The sequence below is a fragment of the Hyperolius riggenbachi genome, chromosome 3 (genome assembly GCF_040937935.1).
Source record: "Hyperolius riggenbachi isolate aHypRig1 chromosome 3, aHypRig1.pri, whole genome shotgun sequence".
Lineage (NCBI taxonomy): Eukaryota > Metazoa > Chordata > Amphibia > Anura > Hyperoliidae > Hyperolius > Hyperolius riggenbachi.
Genome location: NC_090648.1, coordinates 335,328,404 through 335,348,720, shown reverse-complemented (window position 1 = coordinate 335,348,720; position 20,317 = coordinate 335,328,404). Strand labels below are relative to the sequence as shown.

The 20,317-nt window shown below is 46.0% G+C and overlaps 1 protein-coding gene across 1 annotated transcript in view; it reads left to right on the top strand.

Annotated features, from left to right (window-relative positions):
* The window catches only part of LOC137562326 (dynein axonemal heavy chain 3-like), a 1,996,682-nt gene that overhangs the window by 1,329,345 nt on the left and 647,020 nt on the right, over positions 1 to 20,317 (top strand). Inside the window, exon 46 of the mRNA XM_068273663.1 lies at positions 1,081 to 1,194. Coding sequence (XP_068129764.1) covers positions 1,081 to 1,194 — 114 coding nt within the window. The remainder of the gene's footprint in view (positions 1 to 1,080; positions 1,195 to 20,317) is intronic.

Below are 20,317 nucleotides of genomic sequence, written 5' to 3'. Positions count from 1 at the left end.
CTCTGCTGAATATGTAAATGATCTCTTTATGCCCCTGAAGCAAGGCTAACATCCAAAACTGCTGTCTTATTAATAAACAATATACATTTTTGTGGAAGGAAGGAATGGATCCTTGTTCCCTCCTATAGTACAAGTGTAAAGAAATACAAAGACAAACATTATGGCAGCACACGTTACATCTGTAAATGTGTCTATTCAACAATGCTGCCAAATTCTTTGTATTAGTAGCTTACCACTTTTCATTTCCTATAATATAAGAAGTATTCTATTTTATTTTTTTACTTAGATCTTTAGAGAGATACTTGTGTATGGCTGGCTATGGTGGAGATATCAGCAGAATGTGCTTGTTAAAATGCCTCTTAGAGATAATGTAAGCTACGGCTATTCTTTTTACATATTCAGGCGTGAATTGGGATTTGTTTTGTTAAGCCGAAGCACAATACAGTGTCGGTGACAGAGGCAATCAAATGCCTCCCTTTTTTTTAGCATCCAACAGAATACAATTACCTTGAGGTTAGCTCAGTTGAAAATAAAATAAATGTGAGTGTCTAAAATGTTCATACAAAACCTGCTGCTTAAAAAAAATCACTGTGCAGGTAGATTGTTGCTTCTTTTTATGATTCGATTCATATTACGCTTTCTGCATCCAGGTCATCAAATATCAACAGAGAGCTAGGCAAATTGGTACTTTACAAGGACTGTAAAAGGCGCGCGATCAAAGGCCAAGCATTAAAAGCTGCTGGAGATTTCCTTTTGAAATTTCTCTCCCTCTCCTTGGCGAGCTAAGGACACCACACATTAAGACAGTAGTGTGTTCATATTTAGCGTATAGAAATTGTATTTTTTTCAAAGCAGAATGGGGCTTTAAAGAAAATACAAAAAGGCACACTTAACCTTCTAAATGAACCATTGATTTTGTTAAAATTGAAAGGTTTGATTCTATGATATTCCTTTTTTTTTTCACGTTGTTTAACCGACTCTGATCTTCCACGTCTGTATGTCACCTGTCTATGAAATATCACATTTTCAACTGTTATTATGGCAACAGAGGTAATGTTATTCCTTATATGTATTTGACAGATACTTGTGTGGGCCACAATGGATCTTTACAGACAAGTTTTGGCTGCCTTTCTTCCCATGCCTTCAAAATCTCATTACATATTCAGTTTACGAGATTTATCACGGGTTTTTCAGGTAATCAAAGTTATTTGTTTCTGAGCAAAGGCATTTTGATTTGTTAAAGAGAGTTGGGTTGGCTTGTAAATTTTCATTTTGTATTCAATTTAGCAAAAATGATCATGCTTTGAAGCTATGGGGAATGGGAAAGTTACTGTTTAAGTCTTGAGGAGTCAGGACCACCTGGTATTTCATGTTGAAGACTCAACCCATAGTGCAGATGCCAAATTCTTTATTCTTCCATATATCTCCAGATTCAGCTTAATTTTAAAAGCATTTTAAAAGATTTGGCAGGCGATTCATGTGACTGATGTGTTTGGAATATTTGCAGTGGCTATTTTCCCCTAACTACCCTTTGGCTGATGTTTTTTTAAACAATCAGTACATGTTAATACTGATTATTAAAAAAATCAAAAAAATCTGTGAAATGGTACAAGATCGGACAGCATGGAGAGAGCTAACCCCCTAGAATTACCAAGAGTCGGATACGACTGGATGGATAACATCATCACTGTAACGTTCGGTGAAGCACAGAGAGGTCTGATTACCGGTGAACTGCAGTATCACGGGAAATACAGACGTATATCAGATTATATGTGATCTGCAGTATCACCGATAATCCAATATACTAGCTAACCTCTGGTCACCTGAGTAGAGTGTAGTGATTGGTGCAACAGTAATACGGAGGACAAGCCTCAGTGCAGTAAGGAAAACTGCACAGATTCCTTCCACAGGTCTGAGCTCTCCGAGACGGGAGGAGTCAGACTTACAGTGGGAAGGAAAGTCCGAAAGTGACACTCAGGCGTAAGTGTCACTAACGGGACAAAGAACCGCCTCCAATCGTGAGGTCGGTTCTCGAGGTCGGGCAAGCCAAGTCGTTAACACACTGACAGATAAGGTACAGAAACAGTAGGCAGAGGCGGAGTCTAGGTACAGGCAGGGTTCGGCAACAGGTATCAGAAATATCGGAGTACAAAATCAGGAGGCAGAGGCGGAGTCTAGGTACAGGCAGGGTTCGGCAACAGGTATCAGAAATAACGAGGTACAAGGTCAGAGTTCAGACGGATAGTCGAGGCAGGCAAAGGTCATAACATATAATCACAATCAAACTAGTACTTTAAGCTATCAACAGAATCTAACTTAGTGTAGGATTACAGCTCCTGCTGGTCCCGGCACACTAACGGATCTGACTAACGGATCTGGGTGCTCCCACATATGTGAACGCAACGCCAGACACGGAACAACTGAACCACCAGCAGTATATATACCCTAAGTGCCTCCCCAGCACCTCCCTAAGTGGAGGACCAATAGGGAGAGGTACTGGAGTCAGCTGACCAGTCTGGTCAGCTGACTCCCTTCAATGTGTCATAAATGATTCCCTGAGTGCGCGCGCGCGCGTCACTCTAAAACCCGAGGGACTACGAGTCCCAGCCACAGCAGCCCTGCTCTGTGCCCCCAATGCGGAGGCATGCGGCCCAACCGCCGCGTCTGACGCAGCGGTTTCTACGCGCTCCGCATGCCTCTGCACGGGGACAGCCGCCCCACGCTGAGAGGAGGCGACTGCCTCTCCGTGCATGAGGCTACTGTCTGCGGGAGGAGCCGCCCGCCGCTGGCTCATGGCGGCGGCTCCTCCGCGCTTTCTCACAGTACCCCCCCCCCCCCCGAGGAGTGGACTCCGGACAGCTCCTTCCAGGTTTCTCTGGGTGTACAGCATGAAATTCTCTCACTAACTCATCTGCATGCATGCGGTTCCCAGGTACCCATTGCCTCTCTTCAATGCCATACCCCTTCCAATGTACGAGATACTGCACCGAGTTCTGAACCATACGTGAATCTATGATTTTTTCTATCTCATATTCGGGTTGAGCATCGACTAAGACAGGAGGAGGAGGAGTGGGACCCCCCTGGACTGCGGGTTTGAGAAGTGATACATGAAAAGACCTCACTCCCCGCATGCTGGTGGGGAGATCAATGGTATATGTGACATTGTTGATCTTCTTAGTCACAGGGAAGGGGCCCACAAACCTGGGACCAAGTTTGTCAGAGGGTTGTTTCAGAGCCAAATGACGTGTAGAGACCCAAACCATGTCTCCAGGTTTGAAGTGCCACTCTACTGAACGTCTTTTATCAGCTTGACCCTTCTGATTAACAAAAGCTTTTCGTAAATTATCCCCCACTGTGCGCCAAATCTCTTTGAAAGATCTCTGCCAGGCTTCCAAAACTGGAAACGGAGAGGAGACCACAGGTAATGGTGAGAACTTGGGCAATCTTCCAGACACCACCTGGAACGGAGAGAATCCGGTGGAGGAGCTTTTTAAATTGTTCTGTGCGAACTCCGCGAAAGGCAGAAATTTGACCCAGTCGTTCTGTGTCTCCGCAACATAGCACCTCAAGAATTGCTCCAAAGACTGATTGATTCTCTCCGTTTGCCCATTGGTCTGTGGGTGGTAGCCCGATGAAAATGACAGCTTCATACCCATTAGTTGGCAGAATGCCCTCCAAAATTTAGAAATGAACTGGACTCCCCGATCCGACACTATGTTCTCCGGAATACCGTGCAGCCGGAACACATGTGTGATAAACAAATCAGCCAATTCCTGGGCCGAGGGGAGACCTTTCAAGGGCACGAAATGGGCCATTTTACTGAAGCGGTCGACTACCACCCAAATGACCGACATGCCTTCTGACTTGGGAAGTTCACCTACAAAATCCATGGACAAATGGGTCCATGGCTCACTCGGGGTGGGCAAAGGCTGCAAGGTACCCACAGGTGCCAGCCGGGAGGGTTTACTCTTGGCACAAACCGCACATTCCCTCACGAATTCCTTGCAATCAGCTGCCAAGGAAGGCCACCAAGCACATCTGGCTACCAGATCCTGTGTTCTAGATGCTCCAGGATGCCCAGCATTCTTATGTGTATGGAACATCTCTAGAACCTGAAGACGGAACGGTAGCGGAATGAACAACACTCCTGCGGGCTTTCCTTCTGGAATGTCTTGTTGGAAGGGAATTAAAGTTCCCTTCCAATCCTCCCAAGTCTCTGTTGCGGCCAGTACCAACCTTTGGGGAATAATAGTCTCTGGAATGGAGGACTGTGCTGTCTCTGACTCAAAGCACCTGGACAAGGCATCCGCCTTAGTATTCTTGCTACCCGGTGTATACGTAATAATGAAAGAGAATCGAGAAAAAAATAATGACCAGCGAGCCTGGCGTGGGCTCAACCTCTTAGCTCCCTCGATGTATTCTAAATTTTTATGGTCAGTGTAAACCGTGACCGTATGCTCCGCTCCCTCTAACCAGTGTCGCCATTCCTCAAAGGCTAACTTAATGGCTAAGAGTTCTCTGTTGCCGATATCGTAGTTTTTTTCCGCAGGGGAGAATCTGCGGGAGAAGTAGGCACATGGGTGCATTCTACCCTGCAAGCCAGATCGCTGAGACAGCACAGCCCCCACCCCGACCTCTGAGGCATCCACCTCAACAATAAAAGGAAAGGACGTATCCACATGTCTGAGGATGGGTGCAGAACAAAATAATCCCTTCAGGGTGGCAAAAGCCTGTAACGCCTCGGGAGACCAGTGAGTTGTATCTGCACCCTTCTTAGTGAGGCTGGTAAGTGGAGAAACCACCGAAGAGTACCCCCTTATAAACCTCCTATAATAGTTGGCAAAGCCAAGAAACCGCTGAAGCGATTTCAAGCCTACCGGCTGAGGCCATTCTAACACAGCGGAGACCTTGGCCGGATCCATGGACAGGCCTGTAGTAGAGATTATGTATCCCAGGAAAGCGACAGATGTTACCTCGAAGATACATTTTTCTAACTTTGCATACAATAGATTCTGCCTTAGTCTGTTCAAAACTAACCTCACGTGGGTTCTATGTTCAGAGAGACTGTTGGAGAAAATCAGGATATCGTCTAGATAAACTAGAACAAATCTTCCCAACACCTCTCTGAAGACCTCGTTGATGAGTTCCTGGAAGACGGCCGGGGCATTACATAACCCGAAGGGCATTACCAGGTACTCGTAATGCCCGTCTGGTGTATTAAAGGCCGTCTTCCATTCATCGCCCTTTCTTATGCGTACCAAGTTGTACGCACCCCGCAAATCCAATTTAGAAAAGATCTGGGCGCCAGTAATTTGTGTAAAAAGATCGTCTATCAAGGGTAGCGGATAGCGATTCTTTACTGTAATCTTGTTGAGACCGCGGTAGTCAATGCAAGGCCGCAGACCTCCGTCTTTCTTTTTTACAAAGAAGAAGCCTGCCCCAGCAGGCGACCGGGACGGCCGAATAAAGCCTTTGGCCAGATTCTCCCTAATGTACTCCTGCATCGCCAATTTTTCGGGCCCCGACAAATTGTACAACCGACCCCGGGGGGGTACACAACCAGAACGGAGGTCAATGGGACAGTCGAAAGGGCGATGTGGAGGCAATTTATCGGCAGCTTTAGGGCAGAAAACATCCGAATATTCAGCATACTGGTCTGGAACCCCCTCCACCTGAATTCTGGTCTGCCCCAATGTTAGCTTCCCCAAACACTGATGAAAACAATGGGGAGACCAGGAGGTTAACTGACCCGTGGCCCAGTCGATGTGTGGTGAATGGACTTGCAACCACGGTATGCCTAAGATAATAGTGGAGGTTGACATGTGCAGTACAAAAAATTGTAGCTCTTCCCCATGCAGAACCCCTATGGTAAGTCTCACCATCGGAGTCTGTGACAGGGAACGATTCCGTTGCAGAGGGGAATCGTCCACTGCCGTAACCTGAATGGGGGGTCTCACAGGAGTGAGTGGGAGGCCCAACTCCTGAGCAAATTCGAAGTTCATAAAATTAGCCGCTGAGCCAGAGTCAATAAAGGCTTCGGTGGCTACAGATTTATTCTCCCATGTAACCGTACAAGGGAGAAGTAATTTCTTCTCTTTAAGGGGTGCAATTTGCGTGCCCAGGGTGTCACCCCCCACTACTCCTAGGCAAACTCGTTTCCCGACTTGTTAGGGCAGTTTCGCACTCTATGTCCTGCCGCTGCACAGTACAGGCACAGCTGTTCTGTCATTCGTCGCCTTCGTTCTACCTGGGTCAGTCTTGACCGACCAATCTGCATTGGTTCGGGCGGTGGCAAGGCCGGGGAGGGTGTGATAGGCGGAGACGGTGCCACTAGGGGTGTAGCGGATGGTGCCGCGTATGATGTCACCCTGACCCGGTGACTGCCCCTAGCCTGCCTCTGGTGGCGCAACCTGCGATCCACTCGAATGGCCGAAGATATGGCCTCATCAACCGTCTTGGGCTCAGGCACGGTTAACATTAAGTCAGAGACCTCCTCCGACAACCCAGACAAGAAGTAATCCATTAAGGCAAAGTTGTCAAACCTAGAAGTGACTGACCACCTGCGGAACTCCGCCGCATAATCCTCGACCGAACCTCTGCCTTGCCGCAAAAGTTTGAGCTTCCGCTCTGAGGTCGCAGCAAGGTCAGGGTCGTCGTAGATTATGGCCATGGCCTTAAAGAACTCGTCTACCGAGGTTAGAGCGGTATCGGTGGGACGCAGGTTATATGCCCAGGACTGGGAGTCCCCAGTCAACAAGGTTTTAATAAAGATGACCCGTTGGGTCTCAGTCCCCGAGGATCGGGGTCTCAATTCAAAATATGACAACACTCTACTCCTGAAATTCCGGAAGTCAGACTTGTGGCCGGAAAACTTATCAGGCACAGGCATGCGTATGTCATCACTAGGAGGGGAACGTACTGAATCCACTGACGTCTGAAGGGTTTTCACAGAGCCTGATAAGGCATCGATTAGGGCTTTGTGCTGGCCCAGTGCTTGATGAATGTTATCCACCGAAGTGGCAAGCACCGTCAGAGGATCAGCGCGTGATTCCATCTGTTTTGTGGTCTGGCGTTCTGTAACGTTCGGTGAAGCACAGAGAGGTCTGATTACCGGTGAACTGCAGTATCACGGGAAATACAGACGTATATCAGATTATATGTGATCTGCAGTATCACCGATAATCCAATATACTAGCTAACCTCTGGTCACCTGAGTAGAGTGTAGTGATTGGTGCAACAGTAATACGGAGGACAAGCCTCAGTGCAGTAAGGAAAACTGCACAGATTCCTTCCACAGGTCTGAGCTCTCCGAGACGGGAGGAGTCAGACTTACAGTGGGAAGGAAAGTCCGAAAGTGACACTCAGGCGTAAGTGTCACTAACGGGACAAAGAACCGCCTCTAATCGTGAGGTCGGTTCTCGAGGTCGGGCAAGCCAAGTCGTTAACACACTGACAGATAAGGTACAGAAACAGTAGGCAGAGGCGGAGTCTAGGTACAGGCAGGGTTCGGCAACAGGTATCAGAAATATCGGAGTACAAAATCAGGAGGCAGAGGCGGAGTCTAGGTACAGGCAGGGTTCGGCAACAGGTATCAGAAATAACGAGGTACAAGGTCAGAGTTCAGACGGATAGTCGAGGCAGGCAAAGGTCATAACATATAATCACAATCAAACTAGTACTTTAAGCTATCAACAGAATCTAACTTAGTGTAGGATTACAGCTCCTGCTGGTCCCGGCACACTAACGGATCTGACTAACGGATCTGGGTGCTCCCACATATGTGAACGCAACGCCAGACACGGAACAACTGAACCACCAGCAGTATATATACCCTAAGTGCCTCCCCAGCACCTCCCTAAGTGGAGGACCAATAGGGAGAGGTACTGGAGTCAGCTGACCAGTCTGGTCAGCTGACTCCCTTCAATGTGTCATAAATGATTCCCTGAGTGCGCGCGCGCGCGTCACTCTAAAACCCGAGGGACTACGAGTCCCAGCCACAGCAGCCCTGCTCTGTGCCCCCAATGCGGAGGCATGCGGCCCAACCGCCGCGTCTGACGCGGCGGTTTCTACGCGCTCCGCATGCCTCTGCACGGGGACAGCCGCCCCACGCTGAGAGGAGGCGACTGCCTCTCCGTGCATGAGGCTACTGTCTGCGGGAGGAGCCGCCCGCCGCTGGCTCATGGCGGCGGCTCCTCCGCGCTTTCTCACAATCACCACATGTTAATAACAAAAACTGATGTTCTATAAGGTACACACAAATACTAACTGGGCACTGGAAATATAAACAAAGGAGTTGATTGGTTGAAAATATTTAGAGCCCAAGAGGTTGGCTTTGAGAGAAAAGGTGCTACAATTGCTAAATCCCTTTCATATGACTGGAAAAGTTAAGTAATGAATTCTGTCCTGATGGAAATTTCAGTTGAAGCAAAATTATGAGAAATGTTTTATCACAAAAGCAATTTTAGAGGCACCCCTCTGGAGTCAAATGGTTAATGCTCCCCTTGGACACCTTGATAGATTCTAGCAATTCATTGGGAGGTTATAGCAATTAACAATTTAACCAGTACTGGGTCAGTATTAGTAATATTAAAACACTTAAAACTTCTTTTCAACTGTACACATATAAAGGGTACAATGTGGAAAACTGGTACTATTTCAATATTTAATTTCAGTAATTAGAGAATAGTCAGCACAGCTTCAGCAACAGACCACTGTTCATTTCAATAATTATAGCATAGTCAGCAGTCAGCACAGCTGTTTGTTGCGTTGGCTGTGCTGACTATGCTGTAATTAGGAAAATTAATTTGTTCTCTACTTTGCAACCTTCATGTGCATGCTGTTAAAAGTTTTAATTGACTTTTACTAAATAAGAGTGTACCTGGAGTAACACTCATACATAAAAGCAAACCTTTAACATTACAAAAAGTTAGAAGGAGGCCTTTGGATGGCACAGAAGCTTCCTGATCTGTCCACACTCCCATCGCTGCTGTGCAGGGCCCCCCTAAACATATCCGATAAGATTGTGTCAGATGTATACATGTGGCAACACTTCCATGTGTGTACGAGCACAGCTGAACTGAACATGTGTGAGTATGAGTATTAACATCAGTAGAAAAAGAGAAATGGCTGGTACTGCTGCAATGTTCAAACATTTATTGAATAAAGAAATGCATCAAAGGTGTAGTGGAACCATCACATACATTGAGGCATACGACATACCATTGAGATGTGCAGGGATACGTGGTGGTATGGTGGGTGCAGGGTACAGAGGAGCCTGACGGCCGTTTCGCACAATGCTGTGCTTCTACGGAGGCTGGTACAGCATTGTGCGAAACGGCCGTCAAGCTCCTCTGTACCCTGCACCCACCGTCAATGTATGTGACGGTTCCACTACACCTTTGATGCATTTCTTTCTTCAATAAATGTTTGTACATTGCAGCAGTGCCAGCCATTTCTCTTTTTCTACTAATGTTAATACAATGGACTATTTTTGCTAGAGCACGCTGTGAACAAACACTATAGAAGACACGTGGGAAAACCATTACTGTGCACAGCTCAGCACGCATGTCGTTTGACTGTAGTGCCAACCTACCACTACCCTTTTTATGTGAGTATGACTGCACCTATGCAATAAGCTGAAGCCACTTGTACCTGACTAGCTTTGTGCTGCAGTGCAGGTAAAACCATATTCACATATGCACAGTATGGCTATACATATGCACTGAGGAGAGAATAGCCGTGATTTTGAAGAGAATCCTACCCATTGGGGGTAGGGTCAAGGAGGACATGGGAAACCTCTGGACCATCCAGAGCTTTTGGCATCCCTATAATTAAAGTAATATGAAACTCAGAATTTCTTCTTTGCTCTTAAAGATTATTTACAGCATAAAATCTACTACCACCGAATTTTTTTTAGGAAAACAGCATTCAAACAGTAAAACACAACTCCTTCTTCAATGGAATGCTTGCCACATCCAAAGAGGTGATAACATTCTCTTTTGTTTACATTTCTTTGATCTGTATACAATCAGTATACATTCTTAGCCGTGTTTAACCACTTGCCGACCGCACGCTTATACCGTGCGTCGGCAAAGTGGCAGCTGCAGGACCAGCGACGCAGTACTGCGTCGCCGGCTGCAGCCTGATTAACGAGCGATCGCGCGGCTGTAGCCGCGGGATCGCTACGTCACACTCTTCGGCCCCCATGTGACTTCAGCCCGCCGGCCAATCAGCAGCGCCGGCGGGCTGTTAACATTCAATTTGCCCAATAGAATGAGTATAATACAGTTTGTTTACGTAACAAACTGTATTATACTGCCTGCCTCCCGCTGGTGGTCACACTTAGCGATCGACCACCAGCGAGGAGAGCAGGCACAGTAAGAGTGCACACACACACACATTAGGAGCCCCACAGACCCCCCGATCACCCGCAGCACCCATCAGACACCCCCCTGTACCCCCCTGCAGCACGCAGATCAGACCTAACCACCCCCCATATCACCCATCAATAAATCCCTGTCACCACCTGTCACTTCTATCCATCAGAGCAGACCCCCAACTACCCCTTAGGGGTATCTGATCACCCCCACACCTCCAGATCTCCCCCCGACCCCCCCCCCCCCCCTCTGTATACTGAACCTATCTATCTCCCCTGCATCTGTCTATCTCCCCAGTGATCAGCTGCCAATCACCTATCAGTCACCTGTCAATCATCCCTTGTCACCACCTGTCACTGCCCCCCATTAGATCAGACCCCCAACTGCCCCTTAGGGGTATCTGATCACCCCCCACCCCTTCAGATCTCCCCCCCCCCCCCCGTATACTGCATCTATCTTCCCTGTAATTGCCCGCTGATCAGCTGTCAATCACCTATCCGTCACCTGTCAATCATCCCTTGTCACCACCTGCCACTGCCCCCCATCAGATCAGACCCCCAACTGCCCATTAGGGGCTTCTGATCACCCACCCACCCTTTCAGATCCCTCCGAGACACCCCCCCCCCCTGATCACATCAGCAGTCCATTGTTTACATCTGTTTTTCCCTGTAAACACCCACTTATCACCCGTCAATAACCCATCTATCACCACCTGTCACTCCTATCCATCAGATTAGACCCCCAACTACCCCTTAGGGGTATCTGATCACCCCCCACCCCTTCCGATCCTCCCCACACCGTCCTAGTTCATTGATTGCGTATATTCTCCCCCCTGCCATTGTGTATCTTATCTCCTGTCTGTAAGGCTTGATTGTGCTTTGTTTGGCTACAATTGTCTCAATTGCACTGTGATTGGCATCGATTGTCGTGTGATTGGCTTCGATTGTCACGTAATTGGGCTTCGATTGTCGCGTGATTGGCTTCAATTGTCCGTAATTGGTTTTGATTGTGCCAATTGCCCACTGATTGGCTGTTTTGCCCTGTGATTAGTATCGATTGTCGTGTGATTGGCTTCAATTGTCACGTAATTGGTTTTTGATTGTCACGTTATTGGATTCAATTGGTCCGTGATTGGCTTTGATTGCGCCGATTGCTGTAATTGTGTTGTAATTGTCTCGTGATTGTTTTTGATTATTTGTGATTGCTCTCTGATCCCCAACCCCCCCCCCCCCCCCCCCCCTCACCATCACCATCACTATCACTGTCCTAGTGATCTAAAAAAAATTTTAGTATCACTAGTGGTAACAAACAGTTAGGCCAGTTATCTAAGCAAAAGGGTTGTTAGTGTCAGTTAGTGCTCAGCCCACTGCACCACAGTCACTAATTAGCGTCATCACTGTCGCTAATCAGCATTGGTACTATATAGTATCTGTAAGTGATTATTAGTGATCACAGTCAGATCTATATTAGGGTCTCTAGGATCCACAAAAAAACGCAGTGTTTGCCCGATCAGACCTGATCGTTCGCCTGCACTGCGTTCAGCCCGCCCCACCGCAGTGACAGAAATTTCTTTTTTCTGATCACTGCAAAAAACACTGTACACAAGCTGTGGCACTGTAAACATCAGTTTTGATTTTTTTTATCTAAACTCAGTGACCACAGCTTTCTACCTCTCAAGTACTCCCTTTCGCTAGGTAGGTGCTCTTTTCCTGGGTAGTCTCAGAGGAATACCTCCTAAATTTAGCAGGCCACCATGGCAAAAAAGAGGTTTTCCAATGAAGACATCTACAGGTACATGGACCAGTCGGATGAGGATGATTGGGTCGACTTATTCGACGAATCTTCGGGTTCAGAGTACGATCCTGTAGACAGCAGTGGCTCTCAGACCGATAGTTCCGATGACGAGGTTGAGGTCCCGGCTAGAGCCAGGCGTACCACACCCCATGTCACTGGACTGCAGGTGGCGGAAGATCAGTCTCAAGGGCAGCAGAGTGGCGCTGATCTGATTTTTCTTGGTGAGGCATGCACCAGCAGCGCAGCATCTCCTGGGCCTATCAACACCAGTACTTCCGCAGAAGACCCTGATGAAGTGGAAGTAGAAACTGGTTCGGTGGTACGTGAATTAAGATCCGATCCGCAGCCACCAAGTAGACGGGCCCGTACTCCCATTGGTTTTCCAGAGGTGCTGGCAAACCCTGATTGGCATTCCCCTGATCCCGCCGCACCCATACTGCCCCCTTTCACCGCCCAGTCTGGAGTCCAGGTGGAGACATTTGAACTAGGATCGGCCCTAGACTTTTTTGAACTGTTCCTCACCCAGGATCTCCTTGACTTAATTGTGGCTGAGACCAACCTATATGCCACACAATTTATAACCGCCCATCCGAAAAGCTGCCACGCCCAGCCTTTTCGGTGGAAACCACTCCAAGTTTCCGAACTTAAAATTTTTTTGGGCCTTCTCCTCAACATGGGTATTACTAAAAAAAATGTATTGCGCTCTTATTGGTCTACACGCCAAATACATAACATGCCCGTGTTCTCTGCTGCCATGTCCAGGACGCGATTTGAGATCATCCTGCGCTTCCTGCATTTCAATGACAACGACACCTGTCATGAAAGAGACCACCCAGCTTATGACCGGCTCCACAAAATTCGGCCCCTCATAGACCACCTGTCATCCACATTTGCAGATGCTTATACCCCTGAACAGAACATCTGTGTAGATGAGTCCCTCGTACATTTTACCGGGCGCCTTGGCATCAAACAGTACATCCCAAGCAAGCGCGCCCGGTATGGGGTGAAACTGTATAAGCTCTGTGATAGGGCCACAGGCTATACATCTCGTTTTAGGGTCTATGAGGGAAAAGACTCAAAATTGGAGCCGGTCGGATGTCCTGACTACCTGGGGAGCAGTGGAAAGATTGTGTGGGACTTGGTGTCACCCTTGTTCCAGAAGGGGTACCATCTTTATGTGGACAACTTTTACACAAGTGTGGCCCTCTTTCAGCACTTAAAGTTAGAAGGAATCCGATGCTGTGGCACCGTGCGGCCTAGTCGCCGGGGCTTCCCCCAACAGCTCGTTAACACCAGACTTCAACGGGGGGAGAGGGCCGCCTTGTGTACCGATGACTTGCTCTCGGTGAAATGGAAGGACAAGAGGGACGTTTACCTTCTGTCTACCATTCACACAGACACGACAGTACAAATTACACGGGCAACAGAGGTCATTGAAAAGCCCCTCGCCGTCCACAGCTATAATGCCAACATGGGAGGGGTGGACTTCAATGACCAGATGTTAGGGCCCTATTTAATTTCCCGGAAAACCAGACGCTGGTATAAGAAAGTGTCTGTGTATTTAATTCAATTGGCGATGTACAACAGCTTTGTTCTCTACAGTAAGGCTGGGAGAACTGGATCTTTCCTTCAATTCCAGGAAGACATTGTTTCGGCACTCCTCTATCCAGAAGGTGACAGAGCCCAACCCCCAAATGCAACTAGCCGGCTGCATGGAAGGCATTACGCCTACCCGATTCCCAGTACCCCAACTCAACGCAACCCCAGAAAAAGATGTCGTGTCTGCAGCAAGGCTGGAATAAGGCATGACACCCCCGTTTACTGTCCCCGCTGTCCTGACCAGCCTGGCCTATGCCTAGGGGAGTGTTATGAGAGGTACCATGAGAAGGCACACTTTTAGAACCTAGGGAACTACAGACACAGCAGTAGGCACACAAGGGTCTCTCAGTGCTATTTCACACTGGCGCGATGCGTTAGGGCAAATTGCCTAGCAAAAGTCACACTTTGCGGTCCCCCCCTACGCCGGAAGTGCTTGACTTAACGCTAGTGCATGCCTACGTTACTGCGTGGCTTCTGCGGCAATTTGGGTCGGCCCGGAAGTCATGTTAGTCTACGGCGACGCAGTTAATTACTAGGCCGAATGCTACTCTTGTGGTATTCCCTGAAGATCTATTTTGGGCGAGACGGTGCGGCGGGCTCGACCGACCGGATAGGCCAGTATGCAGTGTGAACCCAAACATCAGGTTTTGAGAGATCCAAATACACTGGCCTGCCAGAAACCTCTCCTTTCACTTGGGACAGAATGCATAATGTACTTCGCCACATATCTGTGCGATTTGCACTTTGCACATTGACCCATGGGGGAGGAGAAGTTTATCCTCAGCTCGCAGGTAAAAAAAAACAAAAAAAAAAAAAACAGGTAAGCAAAAAAGTTAATATTTGGTTACCAATGTTATTGTTTGGTTTGAACATATTTAATAAAGTTTAAAAAGTTAATGTTATTGAAGCGCTTTGCTGCTTGCTTGCTTTTTTTTTTTTTTTTTTTTTTTTTTTCTTCTCTCTTTTTTTCCAACCGACCAATCAGCTGCAGCACTGATGATGCATCCTGACAGAAGCATTGCGCTTCTGTCAGGTTACACAAAATCGGTGCATGCAGCGCTGTAGGACGAGATTTCTCCTCCACAGTAAAAAAGATACGTTTGCCGAGGCATATGGGCCAAGGTGTGGTGTTGGGGATTCATATGCTTTGGCAAGCACTTTGTATCAAAAAAGAACTCAAGCAATGATTTCTCCATTCACATCGATCAATGTGGATGAATAAATCAGGATTGCCTGGGCATACGAGCTGGTGGGTTTGGATTTTTGGGGTGGCAGCTCCTATGTCCAGGCGGACGCCTTCCCCTCCTTTTTGTTTTGTTTTTTTCGTTTTTCTTCTCTCTTTTTTCTATCCAGACCGACCGACCGACCGACCAATCAGCTGCAGCACTGATGGTGCATCCTGACAGAAGCATTGCGCTTCTGTCAGGTTACACAAAATCGGTGCATGCAGCGCTGTAGGACGAGATTTCTCCTCCACAGTAAAAAAGATACGTTTGCCGAGGCATATGGGCCAAGGTGTGGTGTTGGGGATTCATATGCTTTGGCAAGCACTTTGTATCAAAAAAGAACTCAAGCAATGATTTCTCCATTCACATCGATCAATGTGGATGAATAAATCAGGATTGCCTGGGCATACGAGCTGGTGGGTTTGGATTTTTGGGGTGGCAGCTCCTATGTCCAGGCGGACGCCTTCCCCTCCTTTTTGTTTTGTTTTTTTCGTTTTTCTTCTCTCTTTTTTCTATCCAGACCGACCGACCGACCGACCAATCAGCTGCAGCACTGATGGTGCATCCTGACAGAAGCATTGCGCTTCTGTCAGGTTACACAAAATCGGTGCATGCAGCGCTGTAGGACGAGATTTCTCCTCCACAGTAAAAAAGATACGTTTGCCGAGGCATATGGGCCAAGGTGTGGTGTTGGGGATTCATATGCTTTGGCAAGCACTTTGTATCAAAAAAGAACTCAAGCAATGATTTCTCCATTCACATCGATCAATGTGGATGAATAAATCAGGATTGCCTGGGCATACGAGCTGGTGGGTTTGGATTTTTGGGGTGGCAGCTCCTATGTCTCTCTTTCTTTTCTTTTTGTTTCACATTTTTTGGCAGATATTTGTTCATCCACATTGATCGATGCGAATGAAGGGATGTTTGCCATTCATTTTTCCTTTCAGCCCAGAATGCACTACCTGTATGCCCAATATAAGGAGTATAGCAGAAATACTGGCCATACATGTAATGATTGCAGAGGCCCTAAAATGCCAGGACAGACCCCACAAATGACCCCATTTTGGAAAGAGGACACCCCAAAGTATTCCGTGAGGTGCATGGTGAGTTCATAGAAGATTTTGTTTTTTGTCACAAGTTAGCATAAATTGTTGTTTTTTGTTTTTTTTCACAAAGTATCCTTTTCTGCTAACTTGTGACAAAAAAGAATTTTTTTTATAAACTCACCATGCCCCTCATGGAATACTTTGTGGTGTCTTATTTTTAAAATGGGGTCATTTGTGGGGTTTGTTAACTGTCCTGTCATGTGGGGGGGGGGGCTAAATTGTGAGCACCCCTGTAAAGCCCAAAGGTAGTCATTGCACGTTGGGCCCCTTAGCGCAGTTAGGCTGCAAAAAAGTGCCACACGTGCTATCGCCGTACCCGGGAGAAGTAGACCAATGTGTTTTGGGGTGTATTTTTACACATACCCATATTGGGTGGGAGAAATACCTCTGTAAATGACAATTTTTTGATTTCTTTACACACAATTGTCAATTTACAGAGATATTTCTCCCACCCAATATGGGTATGTGTAAAAATACACCCCAAAACACATAATACTACTTCTCCTGAGTACGGCGGTACCACATGTGTGGCACTTTTTTGCATCCTAACTGCGCTAAGGGGCCCAGAGTCCAATGAGTACCGTTAGCATTTCACAGGTCATTTTGAGAAATTTGGTTTCAAGACTACTCCTCACGGTTTAGGGCCCCTAAAATGCCAGGGCAGTATAGGAACCCCACAAATGACCCCATTTTAGAAAGAAGACACCCCAAGGTACTCAATTAGGAGTATGGTGAGTTCATAGAAGATTTTACTTTTTGTCACAAGTTAGCGGAAAATGATTGTTAATGGGTTTTTTTACCAAGTGTCATTTTCCGCTAACTTGTGACAAAAAATAAAATCTTCTATGAACTCACCATACTCCTAACGGAATACCTTGGGATGTCCTCTTTGTAAAATGGGGTCATTTGTGGGGTTCCTATACTGCTCTGGCATTTTAGGGGCCCTAAACCGTGAGGAGTAGTCTTGAAACCAAATTTCTCAAAATGACCTGTGAAATGGTAACGGTACTCATTGGACTCTGGGCCCCTTAGCGCAGTTAGGGTGCAAAAAAGTGCCACAAATGTGGTATCGCTGTACTCGGGAGAAGTAGTACAATGTGTTTTGGGGTGTATTTTTACACATACCCATATTGGGTGGGAGAAATATCTCTGTAAATGGACAATTGTGTGTAAAGAAATCAAAAAATTGTCATTTACAGAGATATTTCTCCCACCCAATATGGGTATGTGTAAAAATACACCCCAAAACACATTGTACTACTTCTCCCGAGTACGGCGATACCACATGTGTGGCCCTTTTTTGCACCCTAACTGCGCTAAGGGGCCCAGAGTCCAATGAGTACCTTTAGCATTTCACAGGTCATTTTGAAACATTTGGTTTCAAGACTACTCCTCACGGTTTAGGGCCCCTAAAATGCCAGAGCAGTATAGGAACCCCACAAATGACCCCATTTTAGAAAGAAGACACCCCAAGGTACTCAATTAGGAGTATGGTGAGTTCATAGAAGATTTTACTTTTTGTCACAAGTTAGCGGAAAATGATTGTTAATGGGTTTTTTTACCAAGTGTCATTTTCCGCTAACTTGTGACAAAAAATAAAATCTTCTATGAACTCACCATACTCCTAACGGAATACCTTGGGATGTCCTCTTTGTAAAATGGGGTCATTTGTGGGGTTCCTATACTGCTCTGGCATTTTAGGGGCCCTAAACCGTGAGGAGTAGTCTTGAAACCAAACTTCTCAAAATGACCTGTGAAATGCTAACGGTACTCATTGGACTCTGGGCCCCTTAGCGCAGTTAGGATGCAAAAAAGTGCCACACATGTGGTACCGCCGTACTCAGGAGAAGTAGTATTATGTGTTTTGGGGTGTATTTTTACACATACCCATATTGGGTGGGAGAAATATCTCTGTAAATTGACAATTGTGTGTAAAGAAATCAAAAAATTGTCATTTACAGAGGTATTTCTCCCACCCAATATGGGTATGTGTAAAAATACACCCCAAAACACATTGTACTACTTCTCCCGAGTACGGCGATACCACATGTGTGGCACTTTTTTGCACCCTAACTGCGCTAAGGGGCCCAGAGTCCAATGAGTACCTTTAGCATTTCACAGGTCATTTTGAAACATTTGGTTTCAAGACTACTCCTCACGGTTTAGGGCCCCTAAAATGCCAGAGCAGTATAGGAACCCCACAAATGACCCCATTTTACAAAGAGGACATCCCAAGGTATTCCGTTAGGAGTATGGTGAGTTCATAGAAGATTTTATTTTTTGTCACAAGTTAGCGGAAAATGACACTTGGTAAAAAAAACCAATAACAATCATTTTCCGCTAACTTGTGACAAAAAGTAAAATCTTCTATGAACTCACCATACTCCTAATTGAGTACCTTGGGGTGTCTTCTTTCTAAAATGGGGTCATTTGTGGGGTTCCTATACTGCCCTGGCATTTTAGGGGCCCTAAACCGTGAGGAGTAGTCTTGAAACCAAATTTCTCAAAATGACCTGTGAAATGCTAACGGTACTCATTGGACTCTGGGCCCCTTAGCGCAGTTAGGATGCAAAAAAGTGCCACACATGTGGTACCGCCGTACTCAGGAGAAGTAGTATTATGTGTTTTGGGGTGTATTTTTACACATACCCATATTGGGTGGGAGAAATATCTCTGTAAATTGACAATTGTGTGTAAAGAAATCAAAAAATTGTCATTTACAGAGGTATTTCTCCCACCCAATATGGGTATGTGTAAAAATACACCCCAAAACACATTGTACTACTTCTCCCGAGTACGGCGATACCACATGTGTGGCACTTTTTTGCACCCTAACTGCGCTAAGGGGCCCAGAGTCCAATGAGTACCTTTAGCATTTCACAGGTCATTTTGAAACATTTGGTTTCAAGACTACTACTCACGGTTTAGGGCCCCTAAAATGCCAGAGCAGTATAGGAACCCCACAAATGACCCCATTTTACAAAGAGGACATCCCAAGGTATTCCGTTAGGAGTATGGTGAGTTCATAGAAGATTTTATTTTTTGTCACAAGTTAGCGGAAAATGACACTTGGTAAAAAAAACCCAATAACAATCATTTTCCGCTAACTTGTGACAAAAAGTAAAATCTTCTATGAACTCACCATACTCCTAATTGAGTACCTTGGGGTGTCTTCTTTGTAAAATGGGGTCATTTGTGGGGTTCCTATACTGCCCTGGCATTTTAGGGGCCCTAAACCGTGAGGAGTAGTCTTGAAACCAAATGTCTCAAAATGACCTGTGAAATCCTAAAGGTACTCATTGGACTTTGGGCCCCTTAGCGCAGTTAGGGTGCAAAAAAGTGCCACACATGTGGTATCGCCGTACTCAGGAGAAGTAGTACAATGTGTTTTGGGGTGTATTTTTATACATACCCATGCTGAGTGGGAGAAATAACTCTGTAAATGGACAATTGTGTGTAAAAAAATCAAAAAATTGTCATTTGCAGAGATATTTCTCCCACCCAGCATGGGTATGTGTAAAAATACACCCCAAAACACATTGTACTACTTCTCCCGAGTATAGCGATACCATATGTGTGACACTTTTTTGCAGCCAAACTGCGCTAAGAGGCCCACAGTGCAATGACTACTTTTAGGCTTTACAGGGGTGCTTACAATTCCGCACCCCCCAAAATGCCAGGACAGTAAACACACCCCATAAATGACCCCATTTTGAAAAATAGACACTTCAAGGTATTCATTGAGGGGCATGTTGAGTCCATGGCAGATTTCATTTTTTTTTGTTACAAGTTAGCAGAAATGGAAACCTTTTTTTTTTTTTTTTTTTTGTGACAAACTGTCATTTTCCGCTAACTTGTGACAAAAAATAAAATCTTCTATGAACTCACTATGCCTCTCAGTGAATACTTTGGGATGTCTTCTTTCCAAAATGGGGTTATTTGTGGGGTATTTATACTATCCTGGAATTTTAGCACCTCATGAAACATGACAGGTAGTCAGGAAAGTCAGAGATGCTTAAAAATGGGAAAATTCACTTTTTGCACCATAGTTTGTAAACGCTATAACTTTTACCCAAACCAATAAATATACACTGAATGGGTTTTTTTTCATCAAAAACATGTTTGTCCACATTTTTCGCGCTGCATGTATACAGAAATTTTACTTTATTTGAAAAATGTCAGCACAGAAAGTTAAAAAAATCATTTTTTTGCCAAA